The sequence below is a fragment of the Bos grunniens genome, chromosome 16 (assembly GCF_055505025.1).
Source record: "Bos grunniens cultivar Pamir isolate PY7600 chromosome 16, Bosgru_T2T1.0, whole genome shotgun sequence".
NCBI lineage: Eukaryota > Metazoa > Chordata > Mammalia > Artiodactyla > Bovidae > Bos > Bos grunniens.
Window position 1 is genome coordinate 29,169,248 of NC_141180.1, and position 19,011 is coordinate 29,188,258.

Here is a 19,011-nt window from a genome sequence, read left to right on the forward strand (position 1 = left end):
AACCCTAATCATCATCAGAAGAAGAAAAGCAAGCTCCCTGAGCCTCAATTTCTACGTTGGAAAATATGTTTTAGAACTATCTGCTTGGTTGTCAGTCTCCATTATCAGCTTCAGAGTTCCTTAAGGGCAAAGGCTTTTCTTTTTACGCATTTCTGTACCCACGTGGATATTTGCCAACTAGCACTCAATAAATGCCTGTTGGATGAATAAATGAGATTTTTGGAGTCCTCCACAGGACTTATTAGGCCAAGCGATGAATAGTTTTGCCTTTCTCCTCATCCCTTTCCGTGCCCTCATCCTTCCATCTTTCCTCCCACGACGCCCTCCAACCTTTTCCTGCTTCCCGCCTCCCGTCCCAGCCCCGCCCCTTCGCTGCGTCGCGAAGGCGGAGCGGGCCAGGCAGGCTTTACGGCATCCGCGTTGCGGCGGGGCGGGGCGCCGGGAGGCTGGCGCGCTTGGCGGCAGCGGTGGGAGGCAGGCCGGCAGGCAGGCAGACGGAGTCGCAGGCGGGTGGTGGCGGCCGTGCTTGCTGGTGAGGGCGGGAGGGAGTGAGTCACTGAGCGTGTGTGAGGGAGGGAAGGAGCGAGCGAGCGGGCGGGCGAGCGAGCAACCCGCGCCGTCAGCCTGCAGCACCAGCCAGGCCCCGCCGCCGCCCCGTCGCTCCGCGCCGAGGCCGGGCCGAGCCGAGCTGGGTCGGGCCCGGGCCATGCTGCTCACCGTGTACTGTGTGCGGAGGGACCTCTCCGAGGTGACCTTTTCCCTCCAGGTCGACGCCGACTTTGAGCTGCACAACTTCCGCGCTCTGTGTGAGCTCGAGTCCGGCATTCCCGCGGCTGAGAGCCAGGTACGCTGAGCAGCGATCGGGGCCTCCCTGCGGAGCTAGCCCTCCCGCCTTGGGGCCTCACGCCCTCCCTTTGCTGCTGGTGAGGAATTGAGGGGGTGGAGGGGAAGCAGGGTGGCCATTCCCAGCCCACCCCCGCATCCGGGAGAGAGCTAGAATGGGGAGCTGCCCCCACACACCCCGAGGTTGGGGTGGGGTGCTGGGGGAGGGAGCAAAGAACCTGACCGCATACGCACCCACTGCAGCCTAAGAGGCGCGTGGACTGTGGGGCGCGTACCACCTTTTGGCTCTTTGGCCCCTTCTCTAATTTCCTGAGTTTGGGGTGTCATCGCAGACCTAAGAAGAAGCCGTAGGTTTGCGAGAGTTTATACATCCTGCTTCCCCAACCAGAAATACCAGTTTAGGTCTCTGTGGTAAATGTTCACCTGCTTTTTTGGAGAGGGCTCCTGCCTAAGTAAACTTAATTTACCTTTAAATATAAAAATTTACGCTCTAAGTGAAAGGAAAAGTTTGAGACTTGCACCGTCTTGTTTTGAAGCCTTTGGAAATGCTCTTTTTCCCTGTCACATGAGTTTCTGGTTAAATTTTTTTTTTAAGTAATTATTAGTTCACCTGAACTATTTCTCTGGTCTCTTCCCCCGTAGTGCGTCAAGATCCCTTTCTTTTAGATCCCAGTTCAGAGTCTGGGTGAGTTCAAAGCTCAGTACTTATTGAGGATAATAGCTTTAAAATGGGCCTCAGTGTGACTGGGTTGTTTCATTTCCCTTACCCTGCTGGAAAGAAATTCGGCTGCTCCTACATTTTAAGTAAGCAAAGTAATTTCTTCTCAGAAAATGTGTGGGGTCTGCCACCAAACAGAATTGATGACTATAACTCCGTGGCCGTCACACTAAAACATCTAAATCCTGAATTGATAAGTGGACCTTGAAGGACATAGTCTAAACATTAGTAAAATTATAGAAGTTGTCCAAGGCCCCAGAAGGTAAATCTTGATTTCCTACTGCAGTTATGAAATAGTTCCAAAAACTTTTGCCTCATTACAGCTTGTTCTGCCCTGTGTTATGGTAAACAAATGTGTCAATATTTTGTTCAGAAGTAAGTATGATTCCTTTACACTTTGAACTTTAGAATGTTGGCATAAGCTGAGTATCAGGAAAGACTTTATTTTGGGTCACAGGATGTCACTCAAATTGACATTCTGGCAAAATATACAAAGATATTGGTAAAAGGGATTTCTTGGAACTTCTGTAAAGGCATCCAGAAAAACTCAGGATCCAGTTCCTGTCTGTGAATCCCTCAGCTGCAGAGCTATAAAACAACAGTTTAAGTGGGGAGGGAAAATCAACTCAGAATTTTTAAGGTGGCTTTTTCAGTTGTTCTCTTCCCTCTGGCTGTTCTTTTTACCCTGCTTACAATCACCAGTTAGTAAGTGGACTAAAAAAATGTAAATTGATTTTGTTGTTGGGCCTGAGAGAAGACAAAGATTGTGATTTCTGTATTCCTGCACTTTTTGAAATCGCTGTAGCCAAAAATGTAAATAAAGAGAGGGTTAGAGTCAAAGACGATTAATTGTATGGTCAAGGCACGCACTGTCCTGCCAGCGTGGCAGGTTTGAAATACCTTGCTAATTGAACGTTTAGGCTAACTCCAAATTCTTTCTTATTCATCGTCAGTGTTTTGGCATTTACTTCCTTCCCAAGCCAAATTAGCATATGGAAACTTGGGCTCCGACTGGTGTTAAGCCTGTCTTAAGTAGCCAGTAAACAACTCCTGTTTTTCAAGTTTCTTCTGTTGGCTCCATTGTAACCTAACACAGTGTCTATTTTAGGATGTCTGGTGGTCGGTTGTCTTTCAGTTGCTTGCCCATCAGGCAGGAACAGGATCCACCCTAGACATTTGAGTCATTTCCTTTCACCAAATCATAATAGTAAACATCATTGTAGTTTTTGTACACATATATATCATTTTCACTTCCTTGGCGTATTCCCTTCCACTGCGTTACCTCCCAGGGTTCTCCCCTGTTTCTCACCTCCCCCCACTCCCTCTCAGAGTTCTCCTGGTCTCTTTACCTTTACTGTCCTTATTTACCTTCTCTGTTCTCATTCCTTCACCTCCATTTCTGATGCCGTTTCTAAAGGGATTTTTTTTTTTCTTGTTCCTGACTATTTCTTCCTGTCACTGTGTTTTCAGACCACTGGTCTGCAAACATTTTTGCTTACTTATCCTTCTAAGTAAAATGTTTTGAAATATTCATCTTTGTGATACATATAATTAATATATATGAACTAGTGGTATATGCATAATATAAATGCATGTATATTACATGTATGGATATATAATAGCTGTAAACATCAGTTACATACATGAAGTAATACGTTAGGTACAGTATAAACAGGCCCAGGATAGAATTTAAGGAAGGATAAACTTCCTTAAAATGGAAATGAGAATTCTAATATTTTCTATTTTCTTCCTGCATCCTTGAAGAACTATCTTGAATGTCTGACCCACATTAAAGATCACTGGTTTATATTTCAGTTTTTCAAGATTGGCATGGATTGTACATGAGGGTACAATGGGAAAAGGTGTTCATTTTTAACAGCTCTGGTCGTTGTAATAGTTATAATGCAGTGATAACAAATTTAGAATAGACACAATCTCTACATGTGATTAAAGCTGGGCATGTTCCATCTCTTAACACAAGTGTGGGCTTGGAAGCCAGGCATGGCCCTGTTTGATGCTTTGATGCAGACTTGGCTGGAGAAATTTCAAACAATTATAGGAACTTAACTTCACTTGCAATTAATATCTTTGCATTTTTGAAACATTGTTATAATTTACCCCTGTAGGTGGCATGTGGTTAACAAAAAAAAAGTGTGCAAGGTGTGTAAGTACTCTCAAATGAAAGGCATATTTAAATACCAAATAATAGCAGTAACTGTATGATCCTGGAAATGAAGCTGCACACAGCATGTTCTGTGGTTTGTAAAACACTATTTTAAACCAACAGAAACTGAAAATTGCTTTTGTAGCTGATTTTGGCATGCTTGTTTTCACAGGTAGTTTTCATATATTTCTTTTCTGTTAAATACTACATGTTCATTACTTGTAACATACACAAAAGGAGAAAGAAGAACACTATTATTTATTACCTAATAACTCAGATAGCTGCAGTTTACATCGTAGTATATTTTTTCCTAAGCTTTTTTCTTCTTATAGTTAAAATATATCTTTTAAACATGTGGCCTGAACTATAGTAAACAGTTTCATCCCTTACTTTGTTTAGTCAAAGTACATTGTCAACATTTTCCCGTAACACTTCAATTTTTTTTCTTTCATTTTTTTTTGACTGCGCTGCACAGCGTGTGGAAGTCTTAGTTCCACAACCAGGAATTGAATCTGTGCCCCCTGCAGTGGAAGCTCAGGGTCTTAACCACTAGAATGCCAGGGAAGCTCCTCCCATTAACATTCAAATCCTCACAATTTATCATTTTAATGGCCACATAATTTATCATCATATAGATGTATTGCAATTTATTTAATAGTTTCCCTATTGCTGGGCTGGAGAAGGCAATGGTACCCCACTCCAGTACTCTTGCCTGGAAAATCCCATGGATGGAGGAGCCTGGTGGGCTGCAGTCCATGGGGTCGCTGAGGGTCGGACACGACTGAGCGACTTCACTTTCACTTTTCACTTTCATGCATTGGAGAAGGAAATGGCAACCCACTCCAGTGTTCTTGCCTGGAGAATCCCAGGGACGGGGGAGCCTGGTGGGCTGCCGTCTATGAGGTCACACAGAGTCGGACACGACTGAAGCGACTTAGCAGCAGTAGCAGCATTGCTGGGCATTTTAATTGGGGGCATGTGGAACCAGTTTTGAATAACATTTCCATGGATACCTTTATTCTTAAGGCTTTGTCCCCATTTCTGATATAGGATAAATTCTTAGATATGAAATTGCCAGATTTTTGAGAGGCTCTTGGTAACTGTTGCCAAATTATCTTCCAGAACCGTTGTAAAAGTCAAGCTGACTGTTAACATTGGATAGTATGTGTAGATCACTTGGTATATAGTGCATTTTCAGTTAATAGTAGATACTATTATGAAGCTGTTCAAATTTGATTCTAAGGGTTTTGTGGCTGTTTTATGATCCTTAATGCTAGAAATGTATTGTTATGATACCTGTTGATTGATTGAAGTTGCTCATTCAGAGACCTGGAACCTTGACATCCTACTTAAAGGTTCTGGAGTCATATTAATTAGTCTATCACTGAATGTTGGCTAAGATGAGAATTCAATCTCCAGGGTGTCTACGCTGGAGCAAGTACTAAGAGTTGTGCCAGTTTTGGAGATTAAGGCTTGTAGTTGTATAAATTTTCCTGTTGTATGTTCTTATAAATGGCAAAACTTGAATTTTGAGCCTTATAATCTTTGAGCTGCATATTATGAATGGTAGAAAGCATCACCAGTGCCATTATCAAAACTTGTTTTGACTGGTAGAAATTTGAAACCATTTATCTCCTGGAGTCTCATATTAAGTTGAAAAATCATTCAGACTTATTCTGGGACATTGGTTACAGAATAATTGTTTCTTAGATTCTTAAGCCTGTTTTAACAACAACAATAACAACAACAAAAGTTCTTTGTGGCAGTTATAATTTCAACTGAGCTGCTATCTCATCTGTGCCCTTGGACTAGAATGGTATACATCTGCTGCTTTGTCAGTATGAAGAATGTTTGCTCCTTACCCACATTCTCCAGTCTAGTGTTTTTAGGAAATTGGAGCAGATAGCAGTCTTCCATATTTCATGTACACGTTTGAGGGTAGTGACTACCTGGTTCTTACATTCTTATTGTTAGATTAGGCCACCTGCTTCTTAAATTATGTTGTCCACTGAGGAAAAACTGTTTAGCTAAACAGTGATGGATTGATGTATGGCACTGTAAAATGGGAATCCAAAGAGTGAGGAGTTGCCAGTGCTCCTTTCTTCCTGTTCAGGGCAAGGGGTGCATTGGACAATGGATGTGTTTTGATCCTCTGGTGAGTAGAGGCCTTTACTGGTGCGTGTGTACGCGCTCAGTTGTGTCCAACTCTTTGCAACCCCGTTGACTGTAGCCCGCCATGTTCCTTTGTCCATGGGATTTCCCAGGCAAGAATTCTGGAGTAGCTGCCATTCCCTCCTTCAGGGGATCTTCCCAACCAAGGGATCGAACCCACATCTCCTTTATCTCTGTGTTGGCAGGCAGATTGTTTACCACTGAGCCACCTTTAGTGGTGATGGGTGGCTTAATAGCCCTTGGAAAGGTCACCCAGCTAATTCACCAGGCCATGTTGGACTTCTGTTTGGGAAAGTTGTGTGTGGTTCTAGGGCAGAGTGTGGCTGTAAAGTCAGGCAGATGTGGTTCCAGTCCCGGTTTTCTTAATAGCCTTGGAGCCTCAGGTCACTTAACGGTATATCAAATGGGACAGTTAATGTCTGTTTCATAAGATGGTTGTGAGACTTAGGCAAGAGAATATGAGGATTAAGCGAGAAACTGTGAGAACCTAGTGAGACGCTGGCTCTGGTAGGAGCTCACCCAGTGTTAGCTGTCTGCTGTTTTAATATGGCTTTCCGTGGAGTACTTACAGCCTGAAGAAAATTCAGTAATCTTGTGGAATGGAGCATTCAGATTCTCCTGAGTTTGATTTCTTTGAGTAGATAAGTAAATGTTCTTTTATAAAAAGTGCAGTTAGAACCTGCTGACTGATCACGTGTCTCTAAATACACTGGTAGTTGAGTTTCTGACCCTGGAAAATTGAATTTCTTACCCGATAGGCCTTAGGCCACTAGTACCTCCATTATGGTTGCTTCACAAAATCGAAGCCCCTCTGTTGGAGCTGGCTGCGTAACGTTTCTCTTGGTATGCTTCTTGCTGCACACCTCAACCCAGGACACTTGTCACTTCAGATTTGTGGTGGTGTACTTTTACTATGAGATGCGTGCTTAAGTGGGCTTCCCAGGTGGCTCAGTAGTAAAGAATCCACCTGCCAGTGCAGGAGACGAAAGACGTGGTTTGATCCCTGGGTGGAGAAGATCCCCTGGAGTAGGAAATGGCATCCTACTCCAGTATTCTTGGAGAAGCCTGGGGCCTGTGGACACCACTGAGCAACTGAGCACAGTACACAAGGTGCTGATTAAGTAGGGGAGTGTGAATAGGTTGATAGAATAACAGTTGCGATCTGTTGTAACATGTTTAAACTTTGCATGTGAGGGTAAAAACTAACAATACTTTTTCTAGTCCTGTACAGAACTTACAAAATAGAATTCAAGCTACAAACTCTGCAAATCCTTTTTTTTTGGCTCAACCCCAGAAGTATTTGATTTTGGAAGCAACTAAATTCAGTTTCTTCTTCTATTTCTTATGTAAGTGCAGATTCTGAAAGCAGATATGGCAGATTTTTTTTTTCCCCCCAGTTTAAATCCTCTATTTTTCATGTTCTGTGTCAGGCAGTTTTGCTGTGACAGCTATGAGGATATGTGAGGAAACACTGTAAAATGGTAGTATAGCAGAAAGACGGGGAAGGGACAGCTGTGTGTAGGTATGATTATCTAGCCCCAGCTACATGCTTGACAAATGGAAAATGTGAAGCCCAGACCAGTTGAGTGATGGGGGCCTCGTCAGAGTCAGGACAGAACGCAGGTTCCTCAGTTTACCAGTGGCCTCCTGGAAAGTGAATCATTAGCGAGAAAACCATTCAGAGCCTCTGTTTATTCTGAATACCTCTCTACGGAGTAGGTCATAATGCAGGGTAGGCTTTCACGTTCCTTCATGGTAAAATCAGTGTGTCCGTTGTGTATCTCTTGTTCTTTTCACAGCCCGTTGTTTCATCTGTTTTTGTGCTCTCAGGCTTTCTTCAGTGTTTGATTGCACATCATACAAATATTTTTATTATTGTACATCCCTGATCCTTTTTTCCATCTGTGTTTAATTGTGCTTTCTGAATTTCTTCCGCTTTTCTCTTCTACTCATAAACATAAGAGTGATAAAAGTTTGAGGATGGTTGAAGAGAAGGAAGAACTTACTATTTGCAACCTCTCGGACTTGCCAAAGTGGAGAGGATTTAAAGGTGGACACATGAGGGGGTACTTCACTGGTGGGCCAGTGGCTAAGACTCCCAGAGCAGGAGGCCCAGCTTCAGTCCTTGGTCAGGGAACTAGATCCCATTGGTGCTGCAACTAAGACCCAGCACAACCAAATAAAAAAGAAAGAAATGGACACATGGGGATGTCATGTCTTGCAGCGTGACTGGAATTAACGCTGTATCATATTTTTGAAAGTTGCTAAGGGTAGATCTTAAAAGTTCTCATCACAAGAAGAAAATTTTTATAACTCTGTGAGGTAACAGACGTTAACGAAATATATGGTGATCATTTTACATTACATACGTATATCAAATTATCATGGTGTACAACCAGAACTAATACAGTATTGTATGTCAATTATATCTCACTAAAACTTGTGGATGGGGAGTCAACATATTATTTAATAGTTTTGTAGTTATCATCCCCAGAACAAATCATTCCCATTTCCCTCTCTGCTAAATATTAAATCTAAAATTGTCTGCCTCCCTTAGATCCATTTGTCCTTTAATTCAGCTAATACTTGGGCATTATTCCTCTTCCAGGCCCCTGTTCTAGGCAATTTGGATATGGTGAAAAAAGCAAAGTTCTTGTCCTCGGAGTATCTTACTTTTTCATGGGGCAGAGAGACCATAAAGAAATAAGTATATAATATGGGAATTGAGGGTGTGTCTTAACTAGGGTCATTAGGGAAGGACTCTGAAGGGATAAAGTTTGATCAGAAACCTTAAAAAAAACACCAACCTGGGAAAGAACATTCCTCAGGTAAAGAGAACAACAAGTGAAACAGCCTTGAGGGGGAACTTGCCGGTGTTATTTGAGGAACAGCAATCATGGTATGAGATGAGGTTGTGGGGAGCCAGGGACCAAACTGTTTGGGCCTTTACAGGAAGGATTTTGGCTTTTATTCTAGGTGTGATGGGAAATGGCTGGAGGGTTTGAGCAGGGAGTGGCATTCTCCAATGCAGAGGAAAACTGTGGTCTTTCTGTTCTGTGCTGTGTTACTTCTCAGCGCTTTATACTATTCAAATCTTTTCTGGTTGTAGATTGTCTACGCTGAAAGGCCTCTCACAGACAACCACAGATCACTGGCGTCTTACGGCTTAAAAGATGGCGACGTTGTGATTTTACGACAGAAGGAGAATGCAGACCCTCGACCTTCGGTGCAGTTCCCAAGTAAGGCAGCTTGTAGTGATTTCACAGCCCTGGCAAGCATTTAGTAGATAGCATAGTTCCAGGTCTTGGATTCGCCTTGGATTCAGACTACAAGGATACAAATCCTGACTGTGCTGCTTGCTTGCTGGGTAACTGTGGACAAGTTAACTTCTGAGTCCATTTCCTCACCTGTAAGACAGGTGCTGTAATTAACCACAACTCCTAGAGTTGATGGGAGAATAATGCATGTGAACCTTCAGCACAGAGCAAGCCTTCTCAGTAAACGTTAGGCTCTGTTGTTAGCAGCTGTCATTTTGTCCCGGGAAGGACTTGCGAGGCTGCAGGTGCCTGTGCTTCGTGGCGGGCTTCTGCTGCTTTGTGTCTGGCCGCCAGTGACAGGCCTTTGCTGAGCGTTTCACAGTCAGCCAGGCACTTGTGCCCACATTTCATCCCATAACTGTAATAGGAGAAAAGATATCTCTTGACATTTCTTAACCATTAGCAGATGAAGCTCTGATTTTTAAATAATCATTTCCAAAGTTGCATAGCTAGTAAGTGACAGCACAGGATTTAAAACTTGGTGTTTTCCTCATTACTCTGAGCCTTATGAACATTAAGCAGTTGGACCACCAAGTTCTGTTTTTTTCCCACCAGCTTTGTTAATCATGAAAAAGAAACTGTTACTTGTTTTAGACACTACATCTAGAATCTGTGCATTGAGAATTAGGAAGTTTCCATGTCCTTGAAATAGTGTGCAAAGTTGTGTGTGTATCTGTGCATTTGATGAGGAGATGGTCCATAGCTTGCTTCAGATTCTCAAAGACGTTTAGGTGTCTGGGTGAGGAAAGACTCCAGTTTAGAACGCAGTGCTTCCATTCAGCCTGAAACTAGAGCTATGGGAGACCATCAAGTCCTGTTCCTTTCATTTCTGAATAATGTTATTCCCTGGGGGTTACTGTTAAACTTTAGAGAGAGAAGTGATTGAGATATGCCCGTCAGTCAAACCCAAATCTTCCTCTGGTCAATTTGGTGAAATTGTTAGTTCCGGAGATTCACTGGTTTTTTTTTTTTCCCTGACTGTGCCACAGGATCAAGAGAAGCCACTAGATGGGGGAGGGGAGGCAGTCTGGTCTATAATGTAGACAGGTTTTTTCAAAATTTTTCTGAAGTGAGTGGACTCTCAAGATAACAGTTGAAATGAAAATTTCTTAACCCATAAGGAGGACCCACCCAACCATATATGTTTTGCTGGTTGACCTAGATTAGCTACTGCACAAAGATTATCTTATTCACTTCACTTTGTCCATTGGCTCAGAGTTCATGTGCATGTATACATAACACGCACACACACTGCCCGCTGAGGTCGGTTTGACTAAAAGTGCCTAGTTGAACCCATGCTAAGAGGCTGAAACTTTACACATGGGTGTAAGCATTCCCTTTTTCTAGTTGAAGTCCAAAAGTCTTCAGGACAGCCCCAGACTTGGAACAGGTACAGTCATCAGATACATTTTAGGGTTGAAGAAACGTGGGTTCACTCAGTCTTAGCCCATCATTCTGGCTACATACTTGGGTTCTGTTTGTTTTCTTTTCCCTATTTAATAATACGGCTCTTTTTTTTTTTTTTCCAATAGCAGCTTTATTGAGATATCATTCACTACTACACAGTTCACGTGTTTAAAGGGTGCAATTCATGATTTTTAGTATATTCAGAATTGTGCATCCATCACTATGATCAGTTTTAGCACATTTTCATCATCTTTACAAAAAACTGTGTACCCATTAGCAGTCATTCCCCATCTGCCCTCACACCTCCTGCCCCTCAGCAACCATCAATCTACTTTCTGTCTCTGTATTTTCCTATTCTGGACATTTCACAAATGGAATCATACTATATGTGGGTCCTTTGGGTAAAGCTCCCTTTTATTTTTCTTTCATTTTAATAAGGTCAGCTCACCCTGGAGTATGGAACCTGGGATGTGGGCTGTGAACCTGTGAAATCTTTTGGTGTGCTCAGCACTGAGAAGCTTTGCAGTTCCTTTTCTTCTTTTTTTCTCTTTGGTGAAATGATTACACCCACTGGCTCCCCAGGGTATGAGAAGAGTTAGCAGTGATGCACAGATGAAAGCATAAATTCGAAGCACTAATATGTGTAGCACATACTTGTAGAAGTTAACATCTAACATTCATTTGATATATATAGTATTCTTTACCCAGGATGTCAGGGCTTTTTGAAGCATATGTCAAAGCAGACTAGGATTTTTCTTAAGACCTGCATTCAGATTTATGTAGTTATATTTGAGACTGACTTTGATTTTTTTTTTTTTTAAGACATGAGTAATTAAAAACTTACTATCCTGGGATATTTTATCAACCCCAAATTTGAGATCATTACCATTGTCTCCTTATCCCTACCACCTCCCAAACCCCTGTTTTTCTCTTTCTATTCTTTCCTACCTGTTCACTCTTGGACTGCAGTCTTTATATTCAAAGTCAGCGTGAGAAAGAACCAGGGAGAGGGCATTCAGAATGTCTATGGTTACTATCTACTACTAATACATACCACGTATGTGCAAATTGGCTGCTTCCTTCAAATACTTGTTCTTATGGAGTCATTTGAAGTAAACTTTGAATCAATTCTCCCCAACAGACTTACCCCGAATAGACTTCCGTAGCATAGCTGTGCCTGGCACGTCAAACACCCGGCAGCGCCAGCCACCAGGAGTGCAGCAGTCCCACTCAGCCCCTGGAGAAATAGCTTCATCTCCTCAGGGCTTGGACAATCCAGCCTTGCTCCGAGACATGTTGCTGGCCAACCCCCATGAGCTGTCCTTGCTGAAGGAACGCAATCCACCCTTGGCAGACGCTCTGCTCAGTGGAGATCTTGGTAAGCTTATAAAATTGGAAGGCCGTCAAGCTGACCTGAGGCGAATAGTTTCACAGCAAATGGGGAGAAATTCAGGCAACTGGTCTGTTCAGCCCACTGAGTCACGTGACTTCTTGAACATATCAGTTGGTCTGTGAGAGGTAAATTAGTGCTGATGTCAAAGACTGGTTAGTTGGCAATAGTGACAGAACTTTAGGGATATCAAGAATTCTGAAACCCCACTCACCCAGTCCCCTTCGTTCCTCTTTTTTTCCCCCTAATTATTTCAGCAGCATATAACCCAGGTACAGATCTTTTTTAATTGAAGAATAAGTGATTTACAATATTGCTTTAGTTTCAGGTGTACAGCATAGTGATTCAAGAGATTTTAGTTTGTTTTTGTGTGGGGTTTTTTTGTTTTTTTGCAGATACTATTTATAGCCAGGTACTAGTATTTCAGTCTGTTTCGTTAGACCCTCAGTTAAAGAGGGTCCAGTTAACCAGCTGATGCCAGATGAAATGATTTTAGTTCCAGCTCCGGTGGCATCAGCCTGTATGGCAGAATGCAACCCCTTTATTCCCATTCACCCCAAATTTAATGATAGTGGGGCTGTCACCAACTGTCCAAGAGTTTATTTGGAGCTGTATTTGAGCCATTCTTGTATTTAACAGAACATTCATTTTTAGTCATCTTTATGACAGTTTTCTCTGTAGATTTCTCCAGTTTTACTTCTGGGTTTTGTGAAACCCCACTGATTAAATTTTAGAACAAACAGACACTTAATGACTCATTCCTCAGTAACCATAAAGTTTAGGTAATATTTCCCTATAAAGAAATACTTAGATTTTTAAGCATTCAGTTGATTGAGTTTTGACAAATTAATGTAACCAGCACCCTAGTCAAAATATAGAACATTTCTGTCACTCCTGAAAGCTCCATTATGTTTTCTTCTAAGTCAGTTTCCACCCCTTATCAGCTCCCTCTATTCTGATACTTATCATGGGTCAGTTTTTGCCTAATTTTTATTTTGATATAAATGGAATCATATCTTATGTCCTTCCTTGTGTCAAGTTTCTTTCACTCAACTTGGTGTTTTTTAGATTCATCCATGCTGTGTGTATTAGTTCATATGACCATTATCTTGGTTTCTTTAATTTCTTTTGCAGCATATCTAATTGCCAAAGACCATGATGATGGCACTTTTATATTTATGCATTTGAATATACTCACATCTAAGAAATATCAAATAAAGGTGGTTCTTGTAACATACATCTTATCTCAAGCAGTGTTTTCTCTTTACTGATTTTTCTGCTTAGAATCCATCAGGTAATACAGATAGACTAACAGTAGTTTGCTTGTAATTTATCTGCTTTAAAGCAGAGAGTATTGTAAAGGAGAAAAATCTAGAAGAGGAAAAGAGGGACGGTAATGCTCTATTTTATTTCTAGGTAATAGGATAATAAAAGTGGAGAGAGGGGAGGGGAGAGTCATTTATCTGCCACACTGAGGGTCATTCTCCACTGATTTAAATTGAAAAGTCATCATCTCTGAGATGGTGTTTGCAAATACTTTATTTCTTTACACTAAATTTAGGTAAATAGTAATCTTTGCCTCCAAGAATAGAAAATAAACGTTAATTTCTCATCTTAAATGATTTTTAGCCATCCTTTCTGCATCTTTTACAGTTGTATCTTGAGAAATTGTTTGATATGGAAAAGTACTAATAAAGAAAATATAATGATTCTTAAGATCACCACCACCACCCCCACCCCATTCTTGCAGAGAGATTTTCTAGGGTCCTGGTGGAGCAGCAACAGGACCGAGCCCGGAGAGAGCAAGAAAGGATTCGTCTCTTTTCTGCGGACCCTTTTGATCTTGAAGCTCAGGCAAAGATAGAAGAAGATATAAGGTAATAACTCCTTCGCCCAAAGAGCAAGATTTAGAGAATCCAGATTTCCCAAACTGCAGGTGATCTTATATTCTTTGGGCATCTGCTTTGAGGTGGATTCCTTATTTGCATTTATGTAAAACCTACTGAAACAGTAGGTTCAGTCTTCTGGTTTATTCTCTCTTCCGTTTTCCTCGCGTTTTGATTCAACATTACAAAGGTGCAGCTACCTGACTTAATGACTTTCTCTTCTAAAATTTTAATAAAGATTCCCTGACTTGGAGACTTCCTAGAGGTCCTGGGGTTAAGACCCAGCACTTCCACCACAGGAGGCAAAGGTTTACTCCCTGGTCGAGGAACTAAGATCTTGCATGCTGCACGCAGCACTGAAAGCATAAAAAAGACTGCCCGTCTAACCCACAGCATGTTATTAAGGCAACTCCAGGTTGATGCTCCCAGGGCTGTGCAGAAGTCCTCAGTTTGGTGAAACTAGTGGGCTGGCTACTCAAGCTCATTGGGCGCTCCTCAAACATAACACGCAAGCTCTGATTAAATCCAGGACTTGGACGTGATTGGATTAGAGGGAACTGTGCAAAGAGAAACCTTACTGTCCTAAGTCTTTTTTCCGTCCACAGCTCTTGTGCCGGCCTCAGCAGATAAAATGATGGCAGGACTCGTTCCAGCTCCAGGTTCTCTGATGCTGTGGTTCTAATCTGGGGCAACATTAAAGTCATAGAGAAGTTCTTAAAAATGCAGATGCTTGGGCTTTACTCCCCAATCTGATGAATCAGCATCTTAAGTGTGGGACCTAAACAGGACCAAGGATGCTATCGCCCACCTTGGTCCCCTTCCTGGTCTCAAGCAGGGTACAGTTCAGTCAGTCCCTTAGAATAAAAGAACAGCTGCTTTCTCCCATCCCAGATTCAGTTTTTATTGCTAATTGAAGGCCATAGTATGACTAAGAACAGTGTAACTGTAATAGGACTACTGTTAGGGGCCTGATCATCATCTTTGGTTACTTAAAAGAAGCCTGACTTGGTCATTGTCAGCTTGGAAGTCAAATAAAGGTTTTCTTATTTCTCTGAGTACCTTTGAAATCAAAGAAATGTAAATATGCCAGAATCAGTTGACAGCCCTAAGCCATTCCCTTCTGTTCTTGTTTGTATAAGCCTTCCCATTAATTGTATCAGATACTATCAACTATTTCACGAATTAAATCTGTGCAGAGAAATGGCGAGGTAGTTGTGTTTTCTGAACTAGACCACATTGCAGCTGTGAGGGAACCTGACATAACTCTTCTCAGGGACAGTTGTATTCAAGCCGGAAAAGTGGGGGTGAGGGCGGAGAGTGAGGAGCATCATAGCCAAACCATGACATGGAACTGTTGGAAGAGAAGTGAAATGAGGCACATTCACACGGCTCCTGTTTCTTCCCAGGGGGAGGTAGAGGAACTGGGACCAAGCATGTATTCTTTTAAAGGAGAAAACCTTGTGTCCGTGAAGTGACACAGAGCCTAGGGTAGCCAAAGTAACAAGTATTATTTCAGGCAGTTTTTTTGTTGAAACTTACCTTGGTTAGAGTCAATGTAAAGTTAGGCGTGCCCAGCTAATTTTAGGGGTTTTTTTGTTTGGTTGTTTTTTTTTAATCGGGTATAATTACTTTACAATGTTGTTTTAGTTTCCACTGTACAACGAAGCAAATCAGCTGTATGTATACATATATCCCTTCCCTCTTGGACCTCCCTCCCTCCTACCCTTCCCTCCCCTCTAGGTCACCACAGAGCACTGAGCTGAGCTCCCTGCACTATACAGCAGGTTTCCAGCAGGTTCCCACTAGCTGTATGTTTTACACATGGCAGTACACAGATGTCAATCCCAATGTCCCAGGTCCTCCCACCCTCCCCTTCCCCTGCTGTGTCCACATGTTCATTCTCTACATCTGTGTCTTTATACTTGCCCTGCAAATAGGTTCATCTGTACCATTTTTCTGAATTTCACATATATGTATTAATAAGATAATAAATTTAGTTATGTGACCTAGGAGAAAAGCTATGTAACTGTATTAAATGCCTATGGCAGTTTAATTTGGTGTGCTACACCTGTGGTCACACAGGGTACATGTCCATTGAGGTATATAGTAGCTTTCCTATTTGCCTGACTAAACAAGTTTACTTTGACTTTCTGAGAAGTTTAATATGTTATTACAGACTGTCTGGTAAAACCGTCAATGCGAGTAAGCTAGAGTATTATTTCAAAAGGGACAAGCACTGCAGTCTAGAATGTTCACGCATGCTCAGTCACTTAGTCGAGTCTGACTCGTGTGACCACACGGACTATAGCCGGCTAAGCTCCTCTGTCCATGGCATTTCCCAGGCAAAAATACTGGAGTGAGTTGCTACTTCCTCCTCCGGGGAATATTCCCAACCCAAGGATCGAACCCTTGTCTTCGGTGGCTCATGCATTGGCTGGTGTTTTCTTTACCACTGAGCCCCCTGGGAAGCACAGTCAAGAATAGAGGTCAGCAGACTTTTTCCATGAGGAGCCAGATAGTAAGTATTTTAGGTTTTGCAGCCCATGCAGTCTGTGTCAGGAGCACGCAGTTCTGCCAGTGCAGTATGAAAGGAGCTGTGTATAATAGGACAGTATGTAAATAAATAGTGTGATTGTGTTCCCACATCCCACAGAGACAGTAGGCTGGGGACTTCCTGGTGGTCCAGTGGTTAAGACTTCACCTTCCCGTGCAGGGGGTGCAGGTTCAGTCCCTGATTAGGAAACTAAGATCCCACATGCCTTGGGGTCAAAAAAATGAAACATAAAACAGAGACAGTGTTGTAGCAAATTCAATACAAAAAACTTTAAAAATGATCCACATCAAAAAACTTAAAGAGCTGGGAATGAAGACCTTAGATGTTGAGTAAGCTGGAACTCCTTCTTACGTGCTTTTCTCCTGTTAGAATGCATTCCATTTTTGAAGAAATGTTTTGATGGACTAGGTGAAATACGATTTGTACAGGTGTGTACAGTTTTCTAACAGGTACCCAAGTAGGTAGATATTTCTGAGCGTCTGCCCTTAGCCTTGTATGCTAGGTGCTTTATAGCTCTCAGCAGTCCTGCAGTAGGAAGCATTGTCCTCGTTTCACAGATTAGAAACCCGGACTTGGAAATTAAGCAGCAGATGCGATTCAAGCAGTTGAAAAACCTGTATATTATATTTGTGAACTATTTTTAATGCAGTGGATGTAGGAAACGTACCCAGATACCCAGTAAACCCTCAGTTTAAATTGGAACATTGGTAAAATTCTAACCTACAGGATGAAGCAGGTTGTGACCCTTGCTTACCAGTTTATTTTCCTGTTTCTGAAACTTGTAAAGGGAACAAAATTGTTTTTACCTGAAGGTAATTTGTATGCCTTTAGATTTTCTGCCAATGATGTATCTCACTTCCTCCTACTAGATCACATATTTCAGGGTAAAGCACCAATTGTCATTTCTGTGACTCAGCCTCTATAGTTGGAGCATATGATATGTACAAATGTTTTTAATACTGTGACTTTGAAACAGGTTTGTCTTCATGGAAACAATGCGATTAGTATACCTGGTTTTGGTTTGTTACAGGCAACAGAACATTGAGGAAAACATGACAATAGCCATGGAAGAGGCTCCAGAAAGTTTTGGCCAAGTAGTGATGCTTTATATTAACTGCAAAGTGAATGGACATCCTGTGAAAGCCTTTGTTGACTCAGGTGCCGTCTCTGTCTTTTGTTTCTTTGTCTCTACATCCAGCATTCTGACTAAACACAGGGAGAAGGGGAGACTGGTGTCTGTATTCCTTTGGATACCTAACTAACAAGCTTTTGTTTCACTTGCCAATTTTTCCTTTGTAGTAGGTTTCTCTTTAATTATTTCTTAACCAGTTTGGTATTTTTCAGTGTCTTCTTTATCTTCCTACCTTCCCGTACTTGGCATCCTAATTTGTAGGATGCCTCTGTAAAAATCTGGGGAGTAACTGGGTTTAAAATAAGGAACTATAAGGAGGTATGTAGAGGTCACACAGATATTTGGGCTTAGTCTGTGTGCCAGCACTTTACTGTGAGCTGTGAGGAATGTAAGGGTGTATGGGGCATGGCTCTTTCCCTTAAAGATCTTAATAGCCAGGTCAGGAGCAAAGAGTTCCCCACTTGAGGATTCAGGTACTGCCTGAACTAAGTGGCACCTTTTCTCTCAGTAACAACTCATTGCTTTTCAGTCAGACCGCACGGTGGAGCAGCACCGTGTGTGTGTCACGTGGTCTTCTGCCCTCATTCTGAGAGATAGGCTATGTTCTTAGCATAGTAAAAACCCTGCTCAAGTAGGTTTTCCTCCACTTGTTCATCCACAAAATATCTGAACATGTGCTAGGCTTCAGATGCATACCTTTGAATCTGCTGATTATTCAGTTTTTAAAATGTTTATGAAGTGCTGAGTGCTTGGGGGTAAGACTGGAGTTTCATAGGGCTCCTATAAGTGAGAGACAAATTACTAAGGGGCCCTGAGATAACACTTGGCATTTATTGAGCCCCTACGATGTGCCATGCACCATGCTGGGTGCTTAACGTATATCATCTTCCATTGTGTTTAATCCTCATTACGCCTATGAACTGTGTTCTGTTACCCCTGTTTTATAGATAAGGAAACTTGTAGACAAAGACAGGTGAAGCCAGTCTTCAGGTGTACATGGTTCATGAGTAATAGGCTTTGGGTAAAGCCCCAGATCTACCTGAAGCCAGAACTCTTAACCACTGTGCAAAAATTGAATGCATCTTGAATGAGCATAAAGACCACATTCACACTCTGACTGAGGTGCTCAGGTGTTGCTTCTCCAAAGAGAGACCCTTTGAACTGAGCTGTTTCCATGGGTAGAGAGAGGATCGGGACTTTGCTGAGCCTTGAGAAAAGGCAGGAGAGTGGTGAAAGGGACCCTTGTCATTTTGAGTTTGCAGACTTTACATCAGTAACTAGCTTTTGTGGAGTGAGGAAGGAGGGAAAAAAAAGAATTGCCTTCCTAAAATTCCTTTTTCTTCATGATTTCTGGACCTTCTTGATGCTAACATTCCTCGAATGCCAAAGAACTTTTAAGTGCCCATAAAGTGTAAGTTATCTTGAGTA

The 19,011-nt window shown here is 42.1% G+C and overlaps 1 protein-coding gene across 5 annotated transcripts in view; it reads left to right on the forward strand.

Annotated features, from left to right (window-relative positions):
* The first annotated feature begins 238 nt into the window (after positions 1 to 238).
* The window catches only part of DDI2 (DDI proteasomal shuttling factor 2), a 43,569-nt gene continuing 24,796 nt past the window's right edge, over positions 239 to 19,011 (forward strand). For 2 of the 5 annotated variants that reach the window (XM_086343831.1, XM_086343836.1), the window contains exons 1-5: positions 239 to 532; positions 9,007 to 9,136; positions 11,763 to 11,999; positions 13,762 to 13,888; positions 17,482 to 17,609. In XM_086343831.1, the coding sequence (XP_086199957.1) occupies positions 254 to 532; positions 9,007 to 9,136; positions 11,763 to 11,999; positions 13,762 to 13,888; positions 17,482 to 17,609 (901 nt within the window). In that variant the 5' untranslated portion in view covers positions 239 to 253. Of the gene's footprint in view, positions 845 to 9,006; positions 9,137 to 11,762; positions 12,000 to 13,761; positions 13,889 to 17,481; positions 17,610 to 19,011 lie in introns of all 5 variants that reach the window. The other 3 variants (XM_086343829.1, XM_086343834.1, XM_086343835.1) reach the window with 3 other exon arrangements.